The sequence below is a fragment of the Tetrao urogallus genome (assembly GCF_951394365.1).
Source record: "Tetrao urogallus genome assembly, chromosome: 4".
Classification (NCBI taxonomy): domain Eukaryota; kingdom Metazoa; phylum Chordata; class Aves; order Galliformes; family Phasianidae; genus Tetrao; species Tetrao urogallus.
Genome location: NC_136817.1, coordinates 20,466,839 through 20,486,031, shown reverse-complemented (window position 1 = coordinate 20,486,031; position 19,193 = coordinate 20,466,839). Strand labels below are relative to the sequence as shown.

The following is a 19,193-nucleotide window of genomic DNA, read 5'->3' as shown; positions in this document are numbered from 1 at the left end:
CACGATGCCTTGCCTCTGAACTCTAAGACTGCAATGGGTTTGAGCATGCTCTTGGTCTGGTGTTTGAAAAACCTGATGGAAGTATGTCATCACACTTACTTGAATGTCAGAAAGTGCTGTACTTCTGATGGGATCACTTCCTTCGTCTTGTTTTTCGCATACACAGAGCTGTGCATATCTTATCTGTGGTATTAATAGCTGGAGTACACCTGACAAACGCAGCACATGAAAAGATATGCTTCAGAAGTCCTAAGTCTATTTCACTAACTGGCATTGTATCTACCTATTCATACATAAATGACTATATAGCTATTAGTTTAAAGAAATGTCAGCAAAGACAGAAAACACACCTCAAGCTAAGTTCTCAAGCTTTTCTCAAGCTAATGAGTTGCATATGATATGATTTCCAGCTACAAACAAATAGCTTAAGTAGTAGAATAAATATTACCCAAGATCCTTTCTCTGAATAATACAAAGGATGTTAAGTGCTCAGGAATGGGAGTGCAAGTGCTCTGCCTACTCAGTGACTAAGAAGGGCCAAAGGAAAAGTCTGTGAGGATTCCTACAGCAAAAATCTATTCTGGTCTTAGGGAGTGAGTGCAGAATGATACAGAATTTAGCACTGACTAATACACTCCCTTTGAAATGGTGTGTCAGTTGTGCAGCGGGATCTGGTCACACTTCGAAGAATAATATGTGGAGCTGAGGATCCATCTGTTTGCTCTTGCTGTCACCATTGAGGCTCCTATATGTTAAACAGTCTTTTCACTGCTTCCAAGCATGCTTGAAGGCTTTGCTGTGCCTATCCCATGCACAAAAAGTAAACGTGCCTTAGCAATTCTGAGTAGCTGGTATTTTGATTCGTCTTACTTGTAAATGAAAACAATTTGTTCCGTGCCATGTATCACTTAGGAACTTTTTTGTTTTTTTAAGCTACGATAGTGAGGGCCGTCTGACAAATGTTACATTCCCGACTGGAGTTGTCACTAACCTTCATGGGGAAATGGAAAGAGCCATTACAGTGGACATCGAATCATCCAGCAGAGAAGAGGATGTCAGCATCACTTCCAACTTATCATCAATTGATTCTTTCTACACCATGGTTCAAGGTACTGTATACAAAGGATTTCTCAGTTACTGACCTGAAACCGAATTACTTGTAGTACAAGCAGCTCAAATCAGAAGCTTTACAGGCCTAATGTTTGGAGGAGGAGGTGATACATAAAAAGATCTGTTCAGGGAAGGAAGGAGGTACAATAAAAGTGTAATTAAATGTTTTCTAATCAAATAACTTAAGTGAGATTTGGGCTTTAAAATAGTACATGAGATTCCAGCAGCCACATCCTAGCAAAAGTCAGTAGTCACAGCAGGCACAGGATGAGGCAAAAAATGTCTAATGAAGCAGCAGAGAATACATTTTGTGCCATACTCTAGAGGTGGGATTTTTCTTAAGTGTTTAAGTGAATTTGAAGGTATGTCCCAAAGGCATTTGTGTTTTCCTGTGATACGTGTGTATACGATATGGATGTTGTCATCTCTCTCATCCTTGGGTTTTATTTCCAGTGTGTCTGTAGGTAAAGGTGTTATATGCATACAGTGTATAAGGAGTGCAGGACAAAGAAAGAATTAACACACATATGTGTGTTTCTGTTTGTTTTTTGTTTGTTTGTTTTGGTTTTCTTTTGCATTTTCAGATCAGTTAAGAAACAGCTACCAGATTGGCTATGATGGCTCACTTAGAATCCTGTATGCCAGTGGCCTAGATTCTCACTACCAGACGGAGCCGCATGTCTTGGCTGGCACTGCCAATCCAACAGTGGCAAAGAGAAACATGACTCTGCCAGGGGAGAATGGGCAGAACCTGGTGGAGTGGCGATTTCGGAAGGAGCAAGCCCAGGGAAAAGTCAACGTATTTGGCCGAAAGCTCAGGGTAAGCATGCAAACAGGCATGGATAGTGTCTACTGCATTCTTACTTACAGGAAGATAAACACATTCTTGTAGATATTGCCATCCAGCAGCCACAGCATATTTACTATAGGTAAGCTTAGTGTTGATCTGGAAGTTGTTGCTTTTATTACTTTGTGTCTTCTTCCTTATTACTCTTTTCTGTAAAATCTACACTGGCTTTAGCCTGCAATGACTTGAAAAGAATAAGGTAAAAAGATGATTTTTAGATCTGGCTTCACTTCTTATTTCCAGCGCTGAATTCACATACCTGATTTTAAATTGTTTTAAATTATTGTACCATAAGCCACCATGGGCCCAGAGTTTTCTTTCTTTGCAATTTTTAATAAAAGTTGTACTAATACTTATTTCTGGTAGAGAGAGTTCAACTGCGTGATTGTGAATGACATATTCCTCTAACATATGTCTTTATCATTTTGTTGGCATTTCTTCTTCCTATACAGTGAGTGAAATGTAAGTAGGAAGCAAACTGATTTATGACAGCCATTTGGTAAAGACAACATAGATTAAGCATTTGAAATAGAGTTGCCAGGAAACCATTTCAAGACTACATTGGAGGTCTGACATATTAAGACTGAACTCAATTGTTTAAAATAAGGCCTAAGCAGTATATCAGGTAAAGGTAAATAATTTCAAACCACTTGACTTTTAAGATAGTAACATGCTACTTTTAAATTTAAAATTTTTATATTTTCCTTTGGGAAGGAGAGAATGCTGTCATGCATCTTACATTTCTACTACTTGCCCTAAAAGAGTAATTGATTTTTCTCCGGGAAGGAAGGATGATTAGATACAACAGCTGCTGCTTAAGAACAACATACTTGCATCTAGCTATGGTAGTGGGAAGAGCAAAAGTAACCCATGCTTATGAAGCTCATCCTTGGTTCTGGTTCATAGTTGTTTCATTACATAACAAGATGATAGAGTAAATCTGCCAATTCATTCTTGAAGGAAGCCTACGGAAAAGTAAAATAACAATATTGATTATATTTGGTTTTGGCACTGAAACAAATCTCCCTGAGTCCAGTTCTAAAAAGAAAAGCAAAATTGATTCAAATACTAAGGAGGTTAAAGAAATGTCAAGGAAAACTCTGATTTAAAAGAGTTGAAAGAAGAAAGAGCAAAGAGGTGAGAAAGATCTAACCTAAGAGGGAAGAAGTGAAAGATCATAAAATAGTATAAAATAGTAGTAATTAAAAATGTATATACAAATGGGAGAAGTAGAGCAAGCAGAGAGTGTGGACTAATAATTGATTTACCAAAAAAAAAGGGAAGATTTTTTCAAAGTAATTTACATAGGAAGAAACTATAGAAAGTTTGCGGGGCGGGGGGGGAGGAGGGGGTTGTAGGAAAACAGAAAAAGAAACCAGGATCAGAAAGAATACAAATAACTCACAGAGTTCATCATTTCCATCTACAGATACAGCACTAACATTTTGCTGCAAAGAAAACAAATGTAAACAAAATATAATGAAAATATGTAAATGTACTCATATATATGCGGTATATAACATCATGGAGTACACTCTGTGGAACTCTCTTGGGTTTCTGTTTTGTATGTATTATACCCACTACTAATAGTCTTTTATTTAAAAATATATATATGTATCATTTTTTTCCCCGCCCCTTAACTTTAACGATTCTCTGTCAGTTTAACTGTTGTTCAAGTTTGTTGCATGTGTATTGTTGCAGAGGTCTTTGGCACAGGTGCTGGCACTCTTCCTCATGGAAGGGCTTATTTGGGGCATTTGTGCTGAGACCAGGCAGATCTTCTCTCTCAAGTGTCTTAAAGAAAGGAGCTGGTATGAGCTTTGTCTCAAGAGGTGTATATAGAGAGGACACGTAACATCCAACAGAGAGCTCACAAGAAGGGTTTTAGCACTACCTTCAGAAAATTTATAAGCTCCAAGCCTTGAAGAGGTCTCCACATTTCAAATATTCTCTTTAATCTCTCTGCAAGGCACGACAATATATCTGTAGTTCTCATGGGGAAATCACTGTCTGATTTCACGCTTCTCACTGAAGCACTAGAAATAAAGCCAGGAGTTAAAGCAGAGCAGGGTAGGTGGACACTGTAATTAGTGAAAGAGTAGAATAGCATGTAGGTGGTGTCAAGAGACTTGGTTTTGTGTCATTAAGTGTTTATTCACTGAAAAATTCCTAAGTTACTCCTTATATCATAATGAAGCCCAGAATTATCAAATCTATTTAGAGTACGCTTGTCTTAGACACAAACATTCTTAAGTTTTACTGTAGAAGCATTTTGGTAGCCAAGCTTTTGTTAAAAAATGCTTCAGTTGAAGGCAGGACTTCAACTGACATACATTATTCTAGTCCCATACTACCCAGTGAAAAAAACTACGTCACCAAACCTTGTCACTTGTATCACCAGATTATGCAAGCACAGCCAGTTTCACCAAACACTCAAGTCTGAATGCAAGAGCTCTGTCAGCAGATTTTGGAAGCATGAATCTGGCTATAGAAAGAGGCATTTCCTTTCCTCTTGTATTTTGTCCTTACACAGACCAGACAGATGGAAAGGGAGAATCAAGGGATGTTATTATCCCATTTAGCAGATAAGGCAGTGAGACAGCTAGATTAAGTACTTTGCTGTAATTTACACCGGAAGGATGTGCTTAGCCAAGAAATTATCTGCAATTGCTTGGACATCTGCCTTAACCATAAAACCACCCTTCCCTCTTTGCCTGTTCAGAAATCAGAAGTGCCTCTTCTCACTTCAGCATCTAAGCCTGAGAGGCCGACAAGAAAATCATTAAAAATCATAATTAAATGTTAAACAAGGAAGGGAAAGAAAGGGAAGAAAAATATCAGAGAAACAAAATGGGCAGAGAGAGGGAGAGATGACTGCAGGCATGCATGGGGAGAGGCTGAGAAGCAAAAGCCAGAAATAGACAAGATTTAAGTACAGATTTAGGCAAATGATCAAATGTAAGTGTTGAAATATTTAAACAAAAAATACATGAAAGATATTAAAAAACAACTTTCAGAATCAGTCTTCTAGCATTAATTTTTCACAGTGTATTTAAATAATATTTGACAGTTAATGTAATCCACAAAGCAGGAATTCTGCATCTTACCAGATTTTTTGTGTTCTTTTCTTAGTTTTGCATGAAAATATGCTTTTTGTTCTGAAATACTAATAGTGCAGATGGTTGTCATGCTAGTGAGTTCATACTAAAAATGAGCACATCAACATAAATGATGTAGATAAGACCGATGAATAGGCAGACAGGTATAAGCAAAACTGAGTGTTCAGAGGAGGTTTTTTCATATTTGTCTACAACCCATCTCCAGTACTTTAATACCTTTTATGCTAGTAGTAAAAAACCTAATTTATATTAGTCCTTCTTTTGAAAATGTATCTGCCTCTGGGTAAAAGAACCAAAATCCATGGTATATGGATTTTTTACCATACAGGCCTAAAAATGCAAAAAAAACCTTTAGCCATTTCCTTGGTCTAGTATCCATTTTCTTTTTCTTTGCTAAATGTTATTTAGCCATCTTTCTTCACCTCTTTAATATGTATGCATCAAGTACTTGAATAGGAATTTTTAAAAATTCTTAATACATATACTTGTGTCTATTTGTCCTCTACTTCTCATATGTTAGCAAGATGCAGCATTAAAAAGTCTTAGTTATCAGTGTTTCACCCTTATCTAGAATAACTTTAAAAGGGCAAAGCAGATACAGAAATGGTTTGCAGATGAACAAAGAAACCTAGAGGTCTGTTAGAGAACACTAAAAAGCAGTTAAGAGAGGGTGAGCAGAGAATTGCAAAGATGCCAGTATGGGAAAAGAAAACCAGACATTTTCATTTCATGCATACAAAAAATGAGAGCTGCTTCAATGAAACTGAAAGTTAATGTAAGATACTGAAACAGCAGGGACAGATTCTAATGTAAAAGTGTTATATGTAACTCACTATCCACCATTATAGCTTACATGTACTGATAAAACAATTTTCAACATAAATATACCTATTTCAGATTCAAATTTGTAAGTGTTTTTCAGTGGTTCTGTAGTCTTCCAGTCATGTATGGCTTTAACTAGTCAGTTAACTGGGCAAAGGACAGAATCCTCTCCTGAGCATTTTGGCCTTATAGTACGTTGCGTCAGTGGATGGTACGCTGTTTTCATTTCCATCTGATCTAAAAGGGGGGATGCCTATGATCTAAAAGCTGTCTGTCATAACTTGAAAGCTAAATGTTCTTTTGAAGATTTTAATTTTGTATTTACTCTTTTGATAAATAACTGCTGTGGAAGATTGGTATTCAGTCCTTGAGTATGATTGTTATGAACTTGAGCAGCAATTGCTGGGAATATGACTGAAAAGTTTGCTAGATAAAATTTGGACTGCTTGCAAAAGAAGCAATTTGTTCTCCAAAATGGCACTGTTTATTGCAGAAGCTTTCAGTGTGTATCTTTCAGTATTTTCTTAACATTGACTGTCAATAAAAAAACCTAAATTACACCAAATTCCTTCACAGAATAGACCTATTTAAAATAGATGGTAATGTAGTGCGTCACATTTATATTAAGAAGGTGCTAAAATAATTTATATACACAGCAAGTCAATCACTGGAAATGGCACTTAAATAATTGCTAACATTTCCTGGAAATAATAGGTAGCAAATTTACTTGATTTATTGTGTCCTTTTGTTTGTTTTTAAAAGGTTAATGGCAGAAACCTCCTTTCAGTTGACTTTGATCGAACCACTAAGACAGAAAAGATCTACGACGACCACCGTAAATTCCTGCTGAGGATTGCCTATGACACGTCAGGGCACCCAACCCTGTGGCTACCAAGCAGCAAGCTGATGGCTGTCAACGTTACCTATTCATCCACAGGGCAAATAGGCAGCATACAGCGAGGGACAACTAGTGAAAAAATAGAGTATGACGGACAGGGAAGGATTGTGTCTAGAGTGTTTGCTGATGGAAAAACTTGGAGTTACACATATTTGGAGAAGGTAAAGGACACTTGAGGTTTTAAAAATGCTTTGATTTTGCTAAAATAATACAGCATCTGACTGGATGACATACATTGGATGACATACATCCAAAAAGATGTAGCAGAAGCATATTTGGATTATTCTAAGTATCAACATGTGGTTCCTATGGGAATGTTTTATAAAATAGATATGCAGCCTTGCTTTAGGTGACTGTTAAGAATTGATGACTTTTAAAATCATTTCGGCTAGACTAACAAGCAGCATCTACATTTACCTTTTATCTTAACTGTTAAAATAAGGTACAGGAACTAGATCTCTGCAATGTAAGTCAGCTGAAAATTATCTATTTGTACATTCTTCACTGCTGTTTTTTTTTCCACTATCAAGAAAAGCTCTTGTTTCTAGATAGTTAAAGCTGTCAGTTTACACTTGCTCTTTGTTGTAGCATAGAAAAAAACAACAGGCAAAAATCAGGAATCTTCCTTGTATATAACAATATCTGAATGATAAGTTCTTCCTCTAGAAACAGCTGTGAAAATCTCCCTTCTGAAATCTCATGCCTGCTGTGCAAAAACAGAATCTATTTCTTTGTGGCATTTAAATGTATTTCTATTGAATCTGTTGCTCGGCAAATGCTGTTTACTAGACATTACAGACATAATTTAATCAAGACCTACGATACATAATAGCCACACATCAGAAAAATGTCAGAATAATCCCGGGTGGCTCCTTCTGATATAAATAATCAAACAATTGTTTCGCCTATGTTTTAAACACTTATGGAACAAGAACACAGTATTCAGGGATCCCAGGCTGTTCAAATTCTTCAAAATCATCTCTAATCGTAGGGAAGAAATTGTATCTCCCATATGTTGTTCTCCTCGTGAGTTAATGGCTCTAAGACAGTTTTACTTCTTCCCATATTAAACATGACTTATCTGAATCCATTGACAATCTGCTGTTTAGCTGTGAGTGCTTGATAAAAGTGATACAGTCATAACAAGTAGCAAATTATGAATGTCGAACTACTAATTACAGAACCCCTTACAATTAAGCATCCAAGTAAATTAGGCAGGGAGATGTTAACAACATGTAAGGTCAAGGATAACTCAATTAAAGAGAACATAAATTTTCCCAAGTGGGAATGTCACATTTTTGCGAAGAAATAGTATGTGTATATGGCAGGGGGATGCAAGGAGGTACTCCGCCATTTGTCACATGGTAAAAATCTGTTCTTAATTTTCAGTCAATGGTTCTTCTGCTTCATAGCCAACGGCAGTATATCTTTGAATATGATTTGCTGGATCGTCTTTCTGCTGTCACCATGCCCAGCGTCGCTCGTCATACCATGCAGACTATTCGCTCCATTGGCTATTACAGGAATATATACAACCCCCCTGAAAGTAATGCCTCTGTTATAATGGACTACAATGAAGAAGGGCAGCTCCTTCAAACTGCTTTCCTGGGGACAAGCCGAAGAGTATTATTCAAGTACAGACGGCAGACCAAGCTCTCAGAAATTCTGTATGATAGTACAAGAGTTAGTTTTACTTACGATGAGACAGCAGGAGTCCTGAAAACGGTAAACCTCCAAAGCGACGGTTTTATCTGCACCATTAGATACAGGCAGATTGGCCCACTGATTGACAGACAGATTTTCCGCTTTAGTGAAGACGGAATGGTAAACGCCCGATTTGATTACAGCTATGACAATAGCTTCCGAGTGACTAGCATGCAAGGTGTCATCAATGAAACCCCATTGCCTATTGATCTCTATCAGTTTGATGATATCTCCGGTAAGGTTGAACAATTTGGCAAATTTGGAGTTATATATTATGATATTAACCAGATCATTTCTACAGCAGTAATGACTTACACAAAACATTTTGACGCACACGGCCGCATCAAGGAAATTCAATATGAAATCTTTCGTTCACTAATGTATTGGATTACAATTCAGTATGACAACATGGGACGAGTGACAAAAAGAGAAATTAAGATTGGGCCGTTTGCCAACACCACAAAATACGCCTACGAATATGATGTAGATGGTCAACTCCAGACTGTTTACCTGAATGAAAAAATAATGTGGCGATACAACTATGACTTGAATGGCAACCTCCATTTGCTCAACCCTAGCAGTAGTGCCCGTTTGACGCCACTTCGCTATGACCTGAGAGACAGAATAACCCGACTAGGTGACGTGCAGTATCGATTAGACGAAGATGGATTTCTGCGCCAGAGGGGTACCGAAATCTTTGAATACAGTTCAAAGGGCCTCCTCACTCGAGTTTACAGCAAAGGCAGTGGGTGGACGGTGATTTATCGTTACGATGGCCTCGGACGACGAGTTTCCAGTAAAACTAGCCTTGGACAGCACCTCCAGTTCTTTTACGCAGACCTTACTTACCCAACCAGGATAACTCATGTATACAACCACTCAAGTTCTGAAATCACATCCCTTTACTATGACCTGCAGGGACATCTTTTTGCAATGGAGATTAGCAGTGGAGATGAGTTCTACATTGCATCTGACAATACGGGAACACCACTGGCTGTTTTTAGTAGCAACGGTCTCATGCTTAAACAAATTCAATACACTGCTTATGGAGAGATCTACTTTGACTCTAACCTTGACTTCCAACTGGTAATAGGATTCCACGGTGGTTTATATGACCCACTGACCAAGCTAGTCCACTTTGGAGAAAGAGATTATGACATAATGGCAGGCCGGTGGACAACACCCGATATTGAAGTCTGGAAGAGAATTGGGAAGGATCCAGCTCCTTTCAATTTGTACATGTTTAGAAATAACAACCCAGCCAGTAAAATACATGATGTGAAGGATTACATCACAGGTAAAATGCTACTTCATTTAAGACTTTCTCCCACTTGCTCAAAAATTTCTCACTCTGCATTCTTATAATCTGGAATCTGTCAATCTGGGATACAGACTGTGTGAGGAAGGTTAATACAGAAACTCTCAGGGAAAATGATCATTCAGAAAAGCACTTAAAATTTAGGTCAAGATCAACCAAGCGATTTTAACTTGCTTGGTGTTCTGGACCTATACGCATCCAATTTAAACTGGAATTCACAATTCTAATGAAGTGTCTATGTATATTATATTTGGATAAAGTTATTTTTGAGGAAGCATTAAGCACTTGACATTAACGAATGCAAACATGTTCATCAAGAATGGTGAAATAGCAATCTTGAAAATATCTCATATGCCTTTAGACATACATTTAGGTACCAAAGAGAGATGGAGGTCCACAACACAGTGTACTGAAAGAGGAAAGCAGAGATCCTTCCAGTATCTCAACACATTGCCTAGTGCTCTTATAATGAAAATAAATAGATTTCTTCAGCAAGTACAAAAGTGAGAACCCCTCAAGACCATTCATGACTATCTCCTTACATTTGAATTAGTCCAACTTATATCTGGGCTACAGAGCAGTAAAAACTGTGTATTTATGGACAAAAAAAGACAAGAGGGAATGAGAATGTAAGATAGCAAGGGCAGGAGGGGTCTTCCTGCAACCAGTTTAACCCGTTAAGATGGCAGAAAGTACTCACTGAAAGTTCACTGGTTGGTGTTTGCTAGAATGGGCTTTTCCAAGAATACTGATGTAAACTGGCTAAGAAGCAGAAGTCCAACAAGGTGCAGGGCCAGCACAAAATAATGAGTAAGCAGCCAAGACGGAGAGGGTGGATATAGAAAAATTAGTACAAAATTCTCTTTTGGCAATAGAAAGCTGCTGACATGCCACTTGCATAATTGATTTTTTAGGTAATCTATATGCTTTTTGTGCATCTAGACTTAGTGATGGGTAGTGTTTTCTATTAATCTGCACACAAAAAATAGTGTACATCGCCAGAAAGCTCTGAAAAATGCATGGCTCAATCAGATATATATTAATCTTTGTATTTTAATAGATGTAAACAATCTGGAGTTTTTTTCAGATGGGACCAGACTACAGGATGGTCTCAGCTCCCCTTATGAATCATGAAACTACTACTCAGAGAAGCATACTGGGAATTGGGGCGGAGTTGTGTTAATTTAAAAGCAGCAGCTATTAACAGGGTAGCTAACAGTCTGCCTGGGAGCAAGGATGACAATCGGCCTTTGAACCTGGCTTCTAGCAGCATGTGCTGTAAGGGATACAACTGCAGTTAGATTCTTTGCAGCACTGAAAATAATGCACATGATTCAAGAACTGCCCTCAAAATAGAGTTCTAGTTCTCTTAACATTTGCACGCATGCTGGTTACCACAGGTTATTAAGGTTATTATTAAAATAACTAATTTGGCTGGCTGGCGTTTTTAGACTGAGGCTTATCATTTATCTATCTGGAAAGACTATGAATTATTTTTAAGTAAATATTTTTTTACTGTTTTAAGCATGTGAAAAATTCTGTTCCTTGTCTAACTTGTGTGGATTTGTCTTAAGTGAAAGCCACTAGACTTTGATAAGGAGCACTCTGCCAACTTCTGGTAAGTTCAGTATTTGTGTCAGATAGGGTAGAAAGACAGAAACTAGATAGGCAGGCAGAGCACCCATTCTTGTCCAATCATTGTTAATTACTTAATTGCTGGTATTCCTATTTTATTTATTTTTAATAAAATGCACAGTGTACCATAAATAATGTTATCTAATGCTAATTTAGTGTCGTGTACTTACTGACATTTAATTAGCTTTTAATTTCATCCTGAGGAAGGGGAGATTTCTCTTGAATCAACATAAATTGTCTGCCAAGTCATTATAAAGGTAATTGACTGTACAGATGTTATTTCAGACACAGTTTGAAGATACTAAAATAACAAATGTATAACGAAAGGGCTGGATGTTTTCTTCAATACCTTTTATTTCTTTGTTTTGTTTTAATGTGTTGATGATGAAGATATAATAAAGACAGTGTTCAGTCTAACCACGAAATCCCAATTAGTTCAGGTTGTATTAGAAGGAAATCTCACCCACGTTGTGGTTCTATATTTCTGGAAGTTCTAGAAAACGCTGGGGCCTTTAGAACTGCTGAAACCTGTAACACCCTTCAGAAGAGCAAAAAGCAGAAGTTTTCATGCAAGTTCAGAACTTCAGGCTTTCTACATAGGCTTACTATTTTAGCTGTAGCAGGTCTAAATCCATACGTACCAAAACAAAGACAGTGGATCTCCTTCTGTGGCATGACAGTGATACAACTGTGTCTAAAGTTGTTCCATGTACAAATGGGAACAAATAATTACGAACTATTAAACGACTCTTTTTCTTTTTTTTTTTTTAAATTCTCTTTCAGATGTTAACAGCTGGCTGGTGACATTTGGATTCCACCTACACAATGCCATTCCTGGTTTTCCTGTTCCAAAATTTGATTTAACAGAACCTTCTTATGAACTTGTGAAGAGCCAGCAATGGGAAGATATACCTGTAAGCATCAAAGCTAAGCACTCAAATGAAAGAGGATAGAATATTCTCTTCTATTCAGCTTAAGAGGAATGGATAATCCTGACAGGGCTATTTCCTTATTTAATCTGAATTTGAATCTGAACCTACCAAATATCTACTTTTTTATCTATGCATTTTCAAAAGAATCTTTAAAATTACAGATTTCCTAAGTACAAATTTTAAATAAGCTGTTTGCTTTCAGCAACAATAAAAATATAGAAGTACAGTAATCAATGAAAAGAAGTTTAAGAACCTTTGAAGATGTCTAACTTTCCTAACAGAAACTACAGAGATTAGATTTGTACTAGCACTCTGCCCAAAGGCAAAAACTGAACAGCGTAGCAAAAAGTAGACTGTGAAATAAACAGAAGAACAGGTGATGTAAATTATGCATACCAGGCACCACTACAGTTTTACTTCTCTTTAATATTAACTACACTTTATATGTAAAGATAAAATATTGAAAATGAAATTACCTGAGGTAAAACCTATTATATTACATAAAACCAAAACTCCAAGTGCTTATGAAGTTCTTTTGGGAAGAAAAAAAATAAAAGAGAGAGCTTAAAGCCTGAAAACCTCTTAGAATTTTAAAAGATAAAAGAAATAACAGTAAAAGTTAATTTTCAAATCCGCTATTAAAGAAAATGATGTTTACAAATCAAGCTTATTCAAAGATCAGAGACATATGCCATCCCAAATCCTACAGTTCTCAGTTAAGGAGGAAGTGCTGAGATGTTAAAATGGGTAGTCTGATCATAAGCAGTCAAAAACCATTCCCTTTTTTCAAGATTAAAAGATGATACAATCTTGAATAACCCTGCAAAAACTAATCCAGACCAAAAATCATCAAAAAGTGTGGCCCAGCAAAAGGGAACGTATGGAAGGAAATTCTGCAGGCACAGAATCACCCATTATCTATATAGTTTAGTAACCAGGAGCTGAGTAACAGAGAAGGACCTTTGAGCACAGTATGAGAACAGTGTCTTCCATGAACAATAAAAGCAGTAAAGAAAACACTGCAAGTATTCCAAGCAAGGTGGTCATCCTCTGGCATTGCTGCAAAGAACTATTAGAAGTTGTTTACTTAGATCTCAGAGGCTGAAAGAATGAGGCTATCTGGTACCACTGGAAAAAGCACACCAGGAAGAGAATCAGTCTGGTCAAGGAGATGAGAGCAGGCAGCCAGCTGTCAGAAAGCTTCCTTCAGGACAGGAGTACCAGGGAGGCACCTGACTACTAGAGACATGCAGCACAACAGAGGAGAGGGAGAGAGACAAAAAAACAAAGGTGCTTCTCACATAGGAAGAAGCTGTAACTATGGTATTCACAACTGAATAAGCAAATACAACTAGGAGCCAGAAGTAAAGATGCAAAATACTTACTTGGTATTTTGGAACATTCTGGAGGAAGTGAGTATTACCCATCTATGAGGTTTTACGTCAGAGCTCCAAAGATACCTGTGAAAAATAAGCAATCTTTGCCATTAAGTTGCTTTAGCATCTTGCCACTCTCACTGATTAGTGTGCTGGCTAAAATACATTTTGTACTTGATAGCTTTTATGTGGGATTTAGACAGCTGAAATCCACACTTGTTAGCAAGTGCAGACAAGAGTCTGCCACATTCAAGGAGACTTGAAAATCCAAATCAATTTGAATTCCCTCAGGAATTGTCCCCTCCAGAAACCTGCCCTCATGGCAATGTAGAGAAGTCTTTGCAAACCTTTTGCCAGGCTTTGATGAGCAGCAAGGGAGAATTATGGTTGCTGAAGTCTGTGTTAATGGCTCCTGTTTGGTCTGGAAATTTAGGAAGAGAGAACAGGCACTTACCTCATTTGTCAGTTGTGAATCAAGTGGTTTTAAACAATATTTTACTGGAAGGAAAAGGGGTCAATTGGAAGATAAGCTGGATAATCTACAGAAACTAACTACTCGGTTTCAGAAGTGTAGCCAAAGCTATTTAAATCTTTCTCTCTGTTTCCTGCTGAGACAACTGCTAGGGCAGCTGTCTACTCTCCTCCTTCGTCAGTACTAACTCATTCACAGCTTGTCATTGTTAAGCCCTGCAGTTACCCAGATAGGATGTGCCTAGTCTGCAGTTGTAAGTTCCCAACCACAGCTGACCCCATAATGTGAGCTACCCTGCTGTTCCTGCTGGCTGCTCCTGCTCTTCTAGCTGTTCTGGATAACCACAGCAGTTCTGCTGACAGCTCCTAGTCTCTAGCTGCCTTCTCTCACCTTATCAAGAGTGCACCTAGCATACTAGCATACACATAGCTCTTAATAGTGAAACTTTTTTAACGTATTTTCCTATCCAATCTTTCCCACCTAGTACTTTTGCACCTCACAATTACAACTGTAATTCCCTCCCCTCTATAACACATGTACGTGTTCAACAAGAACACCTTAGGTGCAGTAAAATATGAAATACTGAGTTATTTACCTGTTGGTTACTTTCACTCACTGCCCCCTTTGCCAACAAAGTACTCTGCTGTGTTCAGGATTACACCCCTCTAATGTCTTCCGGAGAGAGTGCTTGTCTGTTTTAGGTCTCAGCCAGCATGCTGATGCTTGAAGCTCACACAACTGGAGAGGCTGCAGCTTTTTCACACGTACCCTTTTATCAGTTTCTTCAAATATTTGCAGGAAAGATCATCAGTCCCTAATACTCCACTCCTCCACTCTGCACTATTTACTTCCTTTTCTCTTACCATAAAGACTATCCTCATGGTTTGACTGCCCCTTCCTTTAGCTTCAGGGGTTGTGAGAGCTTCCCTGCAGTTTGGTTTTAGACTGCAGCTACCTCAGAGACTATATCTATCTACCTCCTGATTGGGCACAAAGAAAGGCTTGTTCTTGTTCTGAATCACAGCTTCATGGCCCACAAAAATCCCCTCGATTTAGACGAAACTATGGTAGACAGGAATCATAGTTGAACAAGCTCAAATGATGAGGTAACACTATAGAAAGAAAGGCGGCTCTTTCCTGTACTAGGTATTAGCACTGCAAAATTTACATTACAAAATTAGCCCCTCCAAGTAGCCTCTGAAATAAACAGAATTTCTGTGCACGTGCAGGGAGACAAAGAGAAAAAAACACAGAGCATTATCAAACCAAATAGTCTTGTAGCTCAGTAGAACAAGCAGTATGTAGATTTAATTAGTTCCTTGGCACTGTCAGTGGCAGCATATCCTGTTGTCATCCATGGGCAGTACACCAAGAAAGCCTGCCCACTTGGCATCCAGAGGGCTACAGATGGTTGGTAAAACTTCTGTCTGTTCTTGTTTACAGCCAATTTCTGGAGTGCAACAACAAGTGGCGAGACAAGCAAAGGCTTTCCTTTCCCTGGGAAAGATGGCAGAAGTGCAGGTCAGCAGACGGAAATCCAGCGGAGAGAAGTCGTGGCTGTGGTTTGCCACAGTGAAGTCTCTGATCGGGAAAGGGGTGATGCTTGCTGTCAATCAAGGAAAAGTGCAGACAAATGTGCTCAACATTGCAAATGAGGACTGCATCAAAGTGGCAGCTGTTCTGAACAACGCCTACTACCTAGAAAACTTACATTTCACCGTTGAGGGCAAAGACACGCACTATTTTATCAAGACCACCTCCCCTGAGAGTGACCTTGGGACGCTGCGGCTGACCAGCGGGCGGAAGGCCCTGGAGAACGGCATCAATGTCACCGTGTCCCAATCCACCACCGTGGTGAACGGCAGGACTCGTAGGTTTGCCGATGTTGAAATGCAGTACGGTGCGTTAGCGCTTCATGTGCGATACGGCATGACGCTCGATGAGGAAAAAGCCCGAATACTGGAGCAAGCCAGGCAAAGAGCTCTTTCCAGTGCCTGGGCCAGGGAACAACAGAGAGTAAGGGATGGAGAGGAAGGTGCCAGGCTGTGGACAGAAGGAGAAAAGAGGCAGTTGCTAAGTGCTGGAAAGGTACAAGGATATGATGGGTACTATGTACTCTCTGTGGAGCAATATCCAGAATTAGCAGACAGCGCCAACAATATACAGTTCCTCAGACAAAGTGAGATAGGAAAGAGGTAACACACTGGCTTAGCTCAGGCTGCCAAAGAGACTGTGTACCAGTGTCTTCTAAAAAGGAGACCAAACTGTTTTGCTGCATTACTACTTGAGCCTAAGCTTACATCTTTGCTCAGATTTTTTCTGTAGCACAATCTGAACGGACTCTGTAATGAAAAGAGCGCCTTCCAGAAGAATGATACTGCTAATGACAAAACTTTTTTTTTTTCTCAATGACCTTAAAGGTGATCTGCTTTAAAGAATATGTTTACATATGCATATCGCTGCACTCAAGTTGGACTGAAAAGTATTAATTAAAAAAAAAGAAGAAAAAAAGGCCTAAAGATTTTGCAACAGTCTGTCTGTTGTCCTGAGGCACTGTATTTAATTAAGATACAGACCTGTACAGTGTTTCCAAATATTACTGAATTGTTGACCTTTGCTTACGAGAAGTAGTCTCTCTCTTTCTCTCTCTTTTTCTCTTTATCACTGCATAGGATGTGGTATATATCTGTTAATTTTAAAATGTGGGACAAAAATTACTGTTTATAGACAACTCAACTGCTTTAAACTGTGCTGCTTTCTAAAAGGACATTGGCACAAGTGACTTATGCTACCATGGGAATTTAATAATGGATTTTACAATGCTAACGTGCTTTGCCTTGGGGGGAATAAAACGGCAAGTAGAATCCTTGTTACAGATAAGCAAAGGAAACCCTGATTTTTTTGTAAATTATGTGAGACAAGTTGTTTATGGATTTTTATATGAATTACAATTTACTGTACATCAAATATTAGTCTCAGAGGAGTTAATTTATGTAAAGTGTTTAAAAAAGTTTATACTTAAAAATAAAATGATAAAAACATGTGCTGTGTGTGATTTTTTTAAAGAAAAAGGAATTGCACCTTTTATGTTATAGCTGTACAGTATAAAATATTATATTGTAGAGATATAACAGTGATTACTAATGTCCAAAAGTGTTAATATTTTTGTATTAGGTTTAAAGCTGTGCATCTATCACTCTGCTGATAGGATGGAACACTCCAAAGTGGCTGGCTGAATCAGACTGCAGCTCCCTTCCCTCCCCTACCTCTCCTGTCACCCAGGCCAGTGCCACTTCATCATTGTTAGAAGGCACAGTAACCAAATAAGTCTCGTTTATTATGATGGAAGACTTTAATAGGTTGGGTTTTCCTTGTCTTTTTCCAGCCCTAATGTAATAAATGGACATTTATTCATACCAAGTGGGCTTTCTGTTGTTTTTTTAGAAGCTCTGTTTCACAATGGAGAGAGTAGTGTCTCAGGTGCTTGGCAAACTGTACGTAGAAGAAGAAGAAGAAATGGTGTAGTTTCATCCAGTTATGTCAACTTTGTCTTCTGTATAGTACAGCTCTTTTAGATGTTATAATTCCAGATAGATAGAAGAAGCGTACCTCTGACCTGATGCTACAAAATTGCTCTTTAGGCAGGCAGGCTGTTCAGTAGGTTCATCTCCTGGCCCTCAGCTGCCAGATCACATCCCATTACTGTGAAAACTCAACATGGGGATGGAAAGGAAGGTCTAATCCTAGTGCCTATTCTGCATCTCAACACCACTGCACAGATTTGGCATGCTCTGCTCCAAGGTCCAGCATATCTGCTGTAAGACATAACTGAAGCATGCAGCTGGTTCCTTACAGGAAGCCTGCAGGGGCATCTATGGCATCTGTTCTATATCTTGGCTGAAAACATTCTCTGAGCTTTACTCTCATGAGCACTCAATTCAGCCACAAAAACAAATATTTTTAAGATGAGACGAAATTGGGGTTTTTTGATGTTCATTGAAATATACACAGTTATTTCTATCCATGTATTATAATGACAAAACATAGTAAGTGAACGTGTCTTAATTATGAATGGTTCAAGTGGATGTAATAAAAATAGTTTTCTATCTGCTTTGTATTCTGAGAGTCTATGGTATTACATACTCTAAATTGCACATTAGGATTGATTAACAGATTTGAATTTCTGCCGGCCAAGTTGCTACCAAATCTACAGGATCAGTGCTGTAACTGTACGTGTGTATTTGGTAGAGCATACAGAACTAATTACACATATAATGAATGCTAATCATCTATTAGAATGAAAGCACAGAATAGTTGTTAGTATTTCTACCCTTGAAGCCTTGAGGGCCCTAAATTTAGCGAGGACAATATGCCAGACCCCAGAGGTGTGTGATCTACGTATTATTTAAAGATGTAAAATGCTAGGTGTTTGCAGTTCTGTTGGGTGGCTCTTCCACAGCACTGTATTTAGCATGCTGTAAGTGCTCTCTGTTGAAATAGGCTCATATTCTAAATTATGTCAAATGTTTCTGTTCTGTTTGAATATGAAAAGCGTGTATAACATATCAACAATGAAATATATCTTCTACTTGACGCGTACCAGTTCCTTCTCCTTTGTTCTGGCACCAATAAACAACAAATTATAATATCTGCTGGTGATCATTTTAAATAAAGTCAAATCAAGCCAATTAGTGACCTTGTTAGTAGGTATAACGAGCCTATTTCTTGCTAAAAAAGACTTGTGATCTGGACATGCTCCTGCAGGAAATAGTGACCTTGGGGAATATATAAACAAAAGAAAGATCTTTTTAAAGTTACAATATGTATGGTTAAAAGAAGCATATTACAAAGAAAAAAAAAGAAAAGAAAAAAAAGAAAGGAGATTAAGTATTTTAGGCAATGCCAGTCCAAATGCTATCCTGATATTTTGAGATGTATATTTCATCTGATTTGTATTGTT

At 38.1% G+C, this 19,193-nt stretch overlaps 1 protein-coding gene across 7 annotated transcripts in view; it reads left to right on the top strand.

The window, feature by feature from the left end:
• Window positions 1-16,432, top strand: part of TENM3 (teneurin transmembrane protein 3) — a gene marked incomplete at both ends in the record, with an annotated part of 305,029 nt that extends 288,597 nt beyond the window's left edge. For all 7 annotated transcript variants that reach the window (XM_079534385.1, XM_079534384.1, XM_079534383.1 and 4 more), the window contains 6 exons: window positions 934-1,109; window positions 1,695-1,930; window positions 6,661-6,957; window positions 8,186-9,797; window positions 12,237-12,367; window positions 15,677-16,432. In XM_079534385.1, coding sequence (XP_079390511.1) covers window positions 934-1,109; window positions 1,695-1,930; window positions 6,661-6,957; window positions 8,186-9,797; window positions 12,237-12,367; window positions 15,677-16,432 — 3,208 coding nt within the window. The remainder of the gene's footprint in view (window positions 1-933; window positions 1,110-1,694; window positions 1,931-6,660; window positions 6,958-8,185; window positions 9,798-12,236; window positions 12,368-15,676) is intronic.
• Window positions 16,433-19,193: the final 2,761 nt, after the last annotated feature.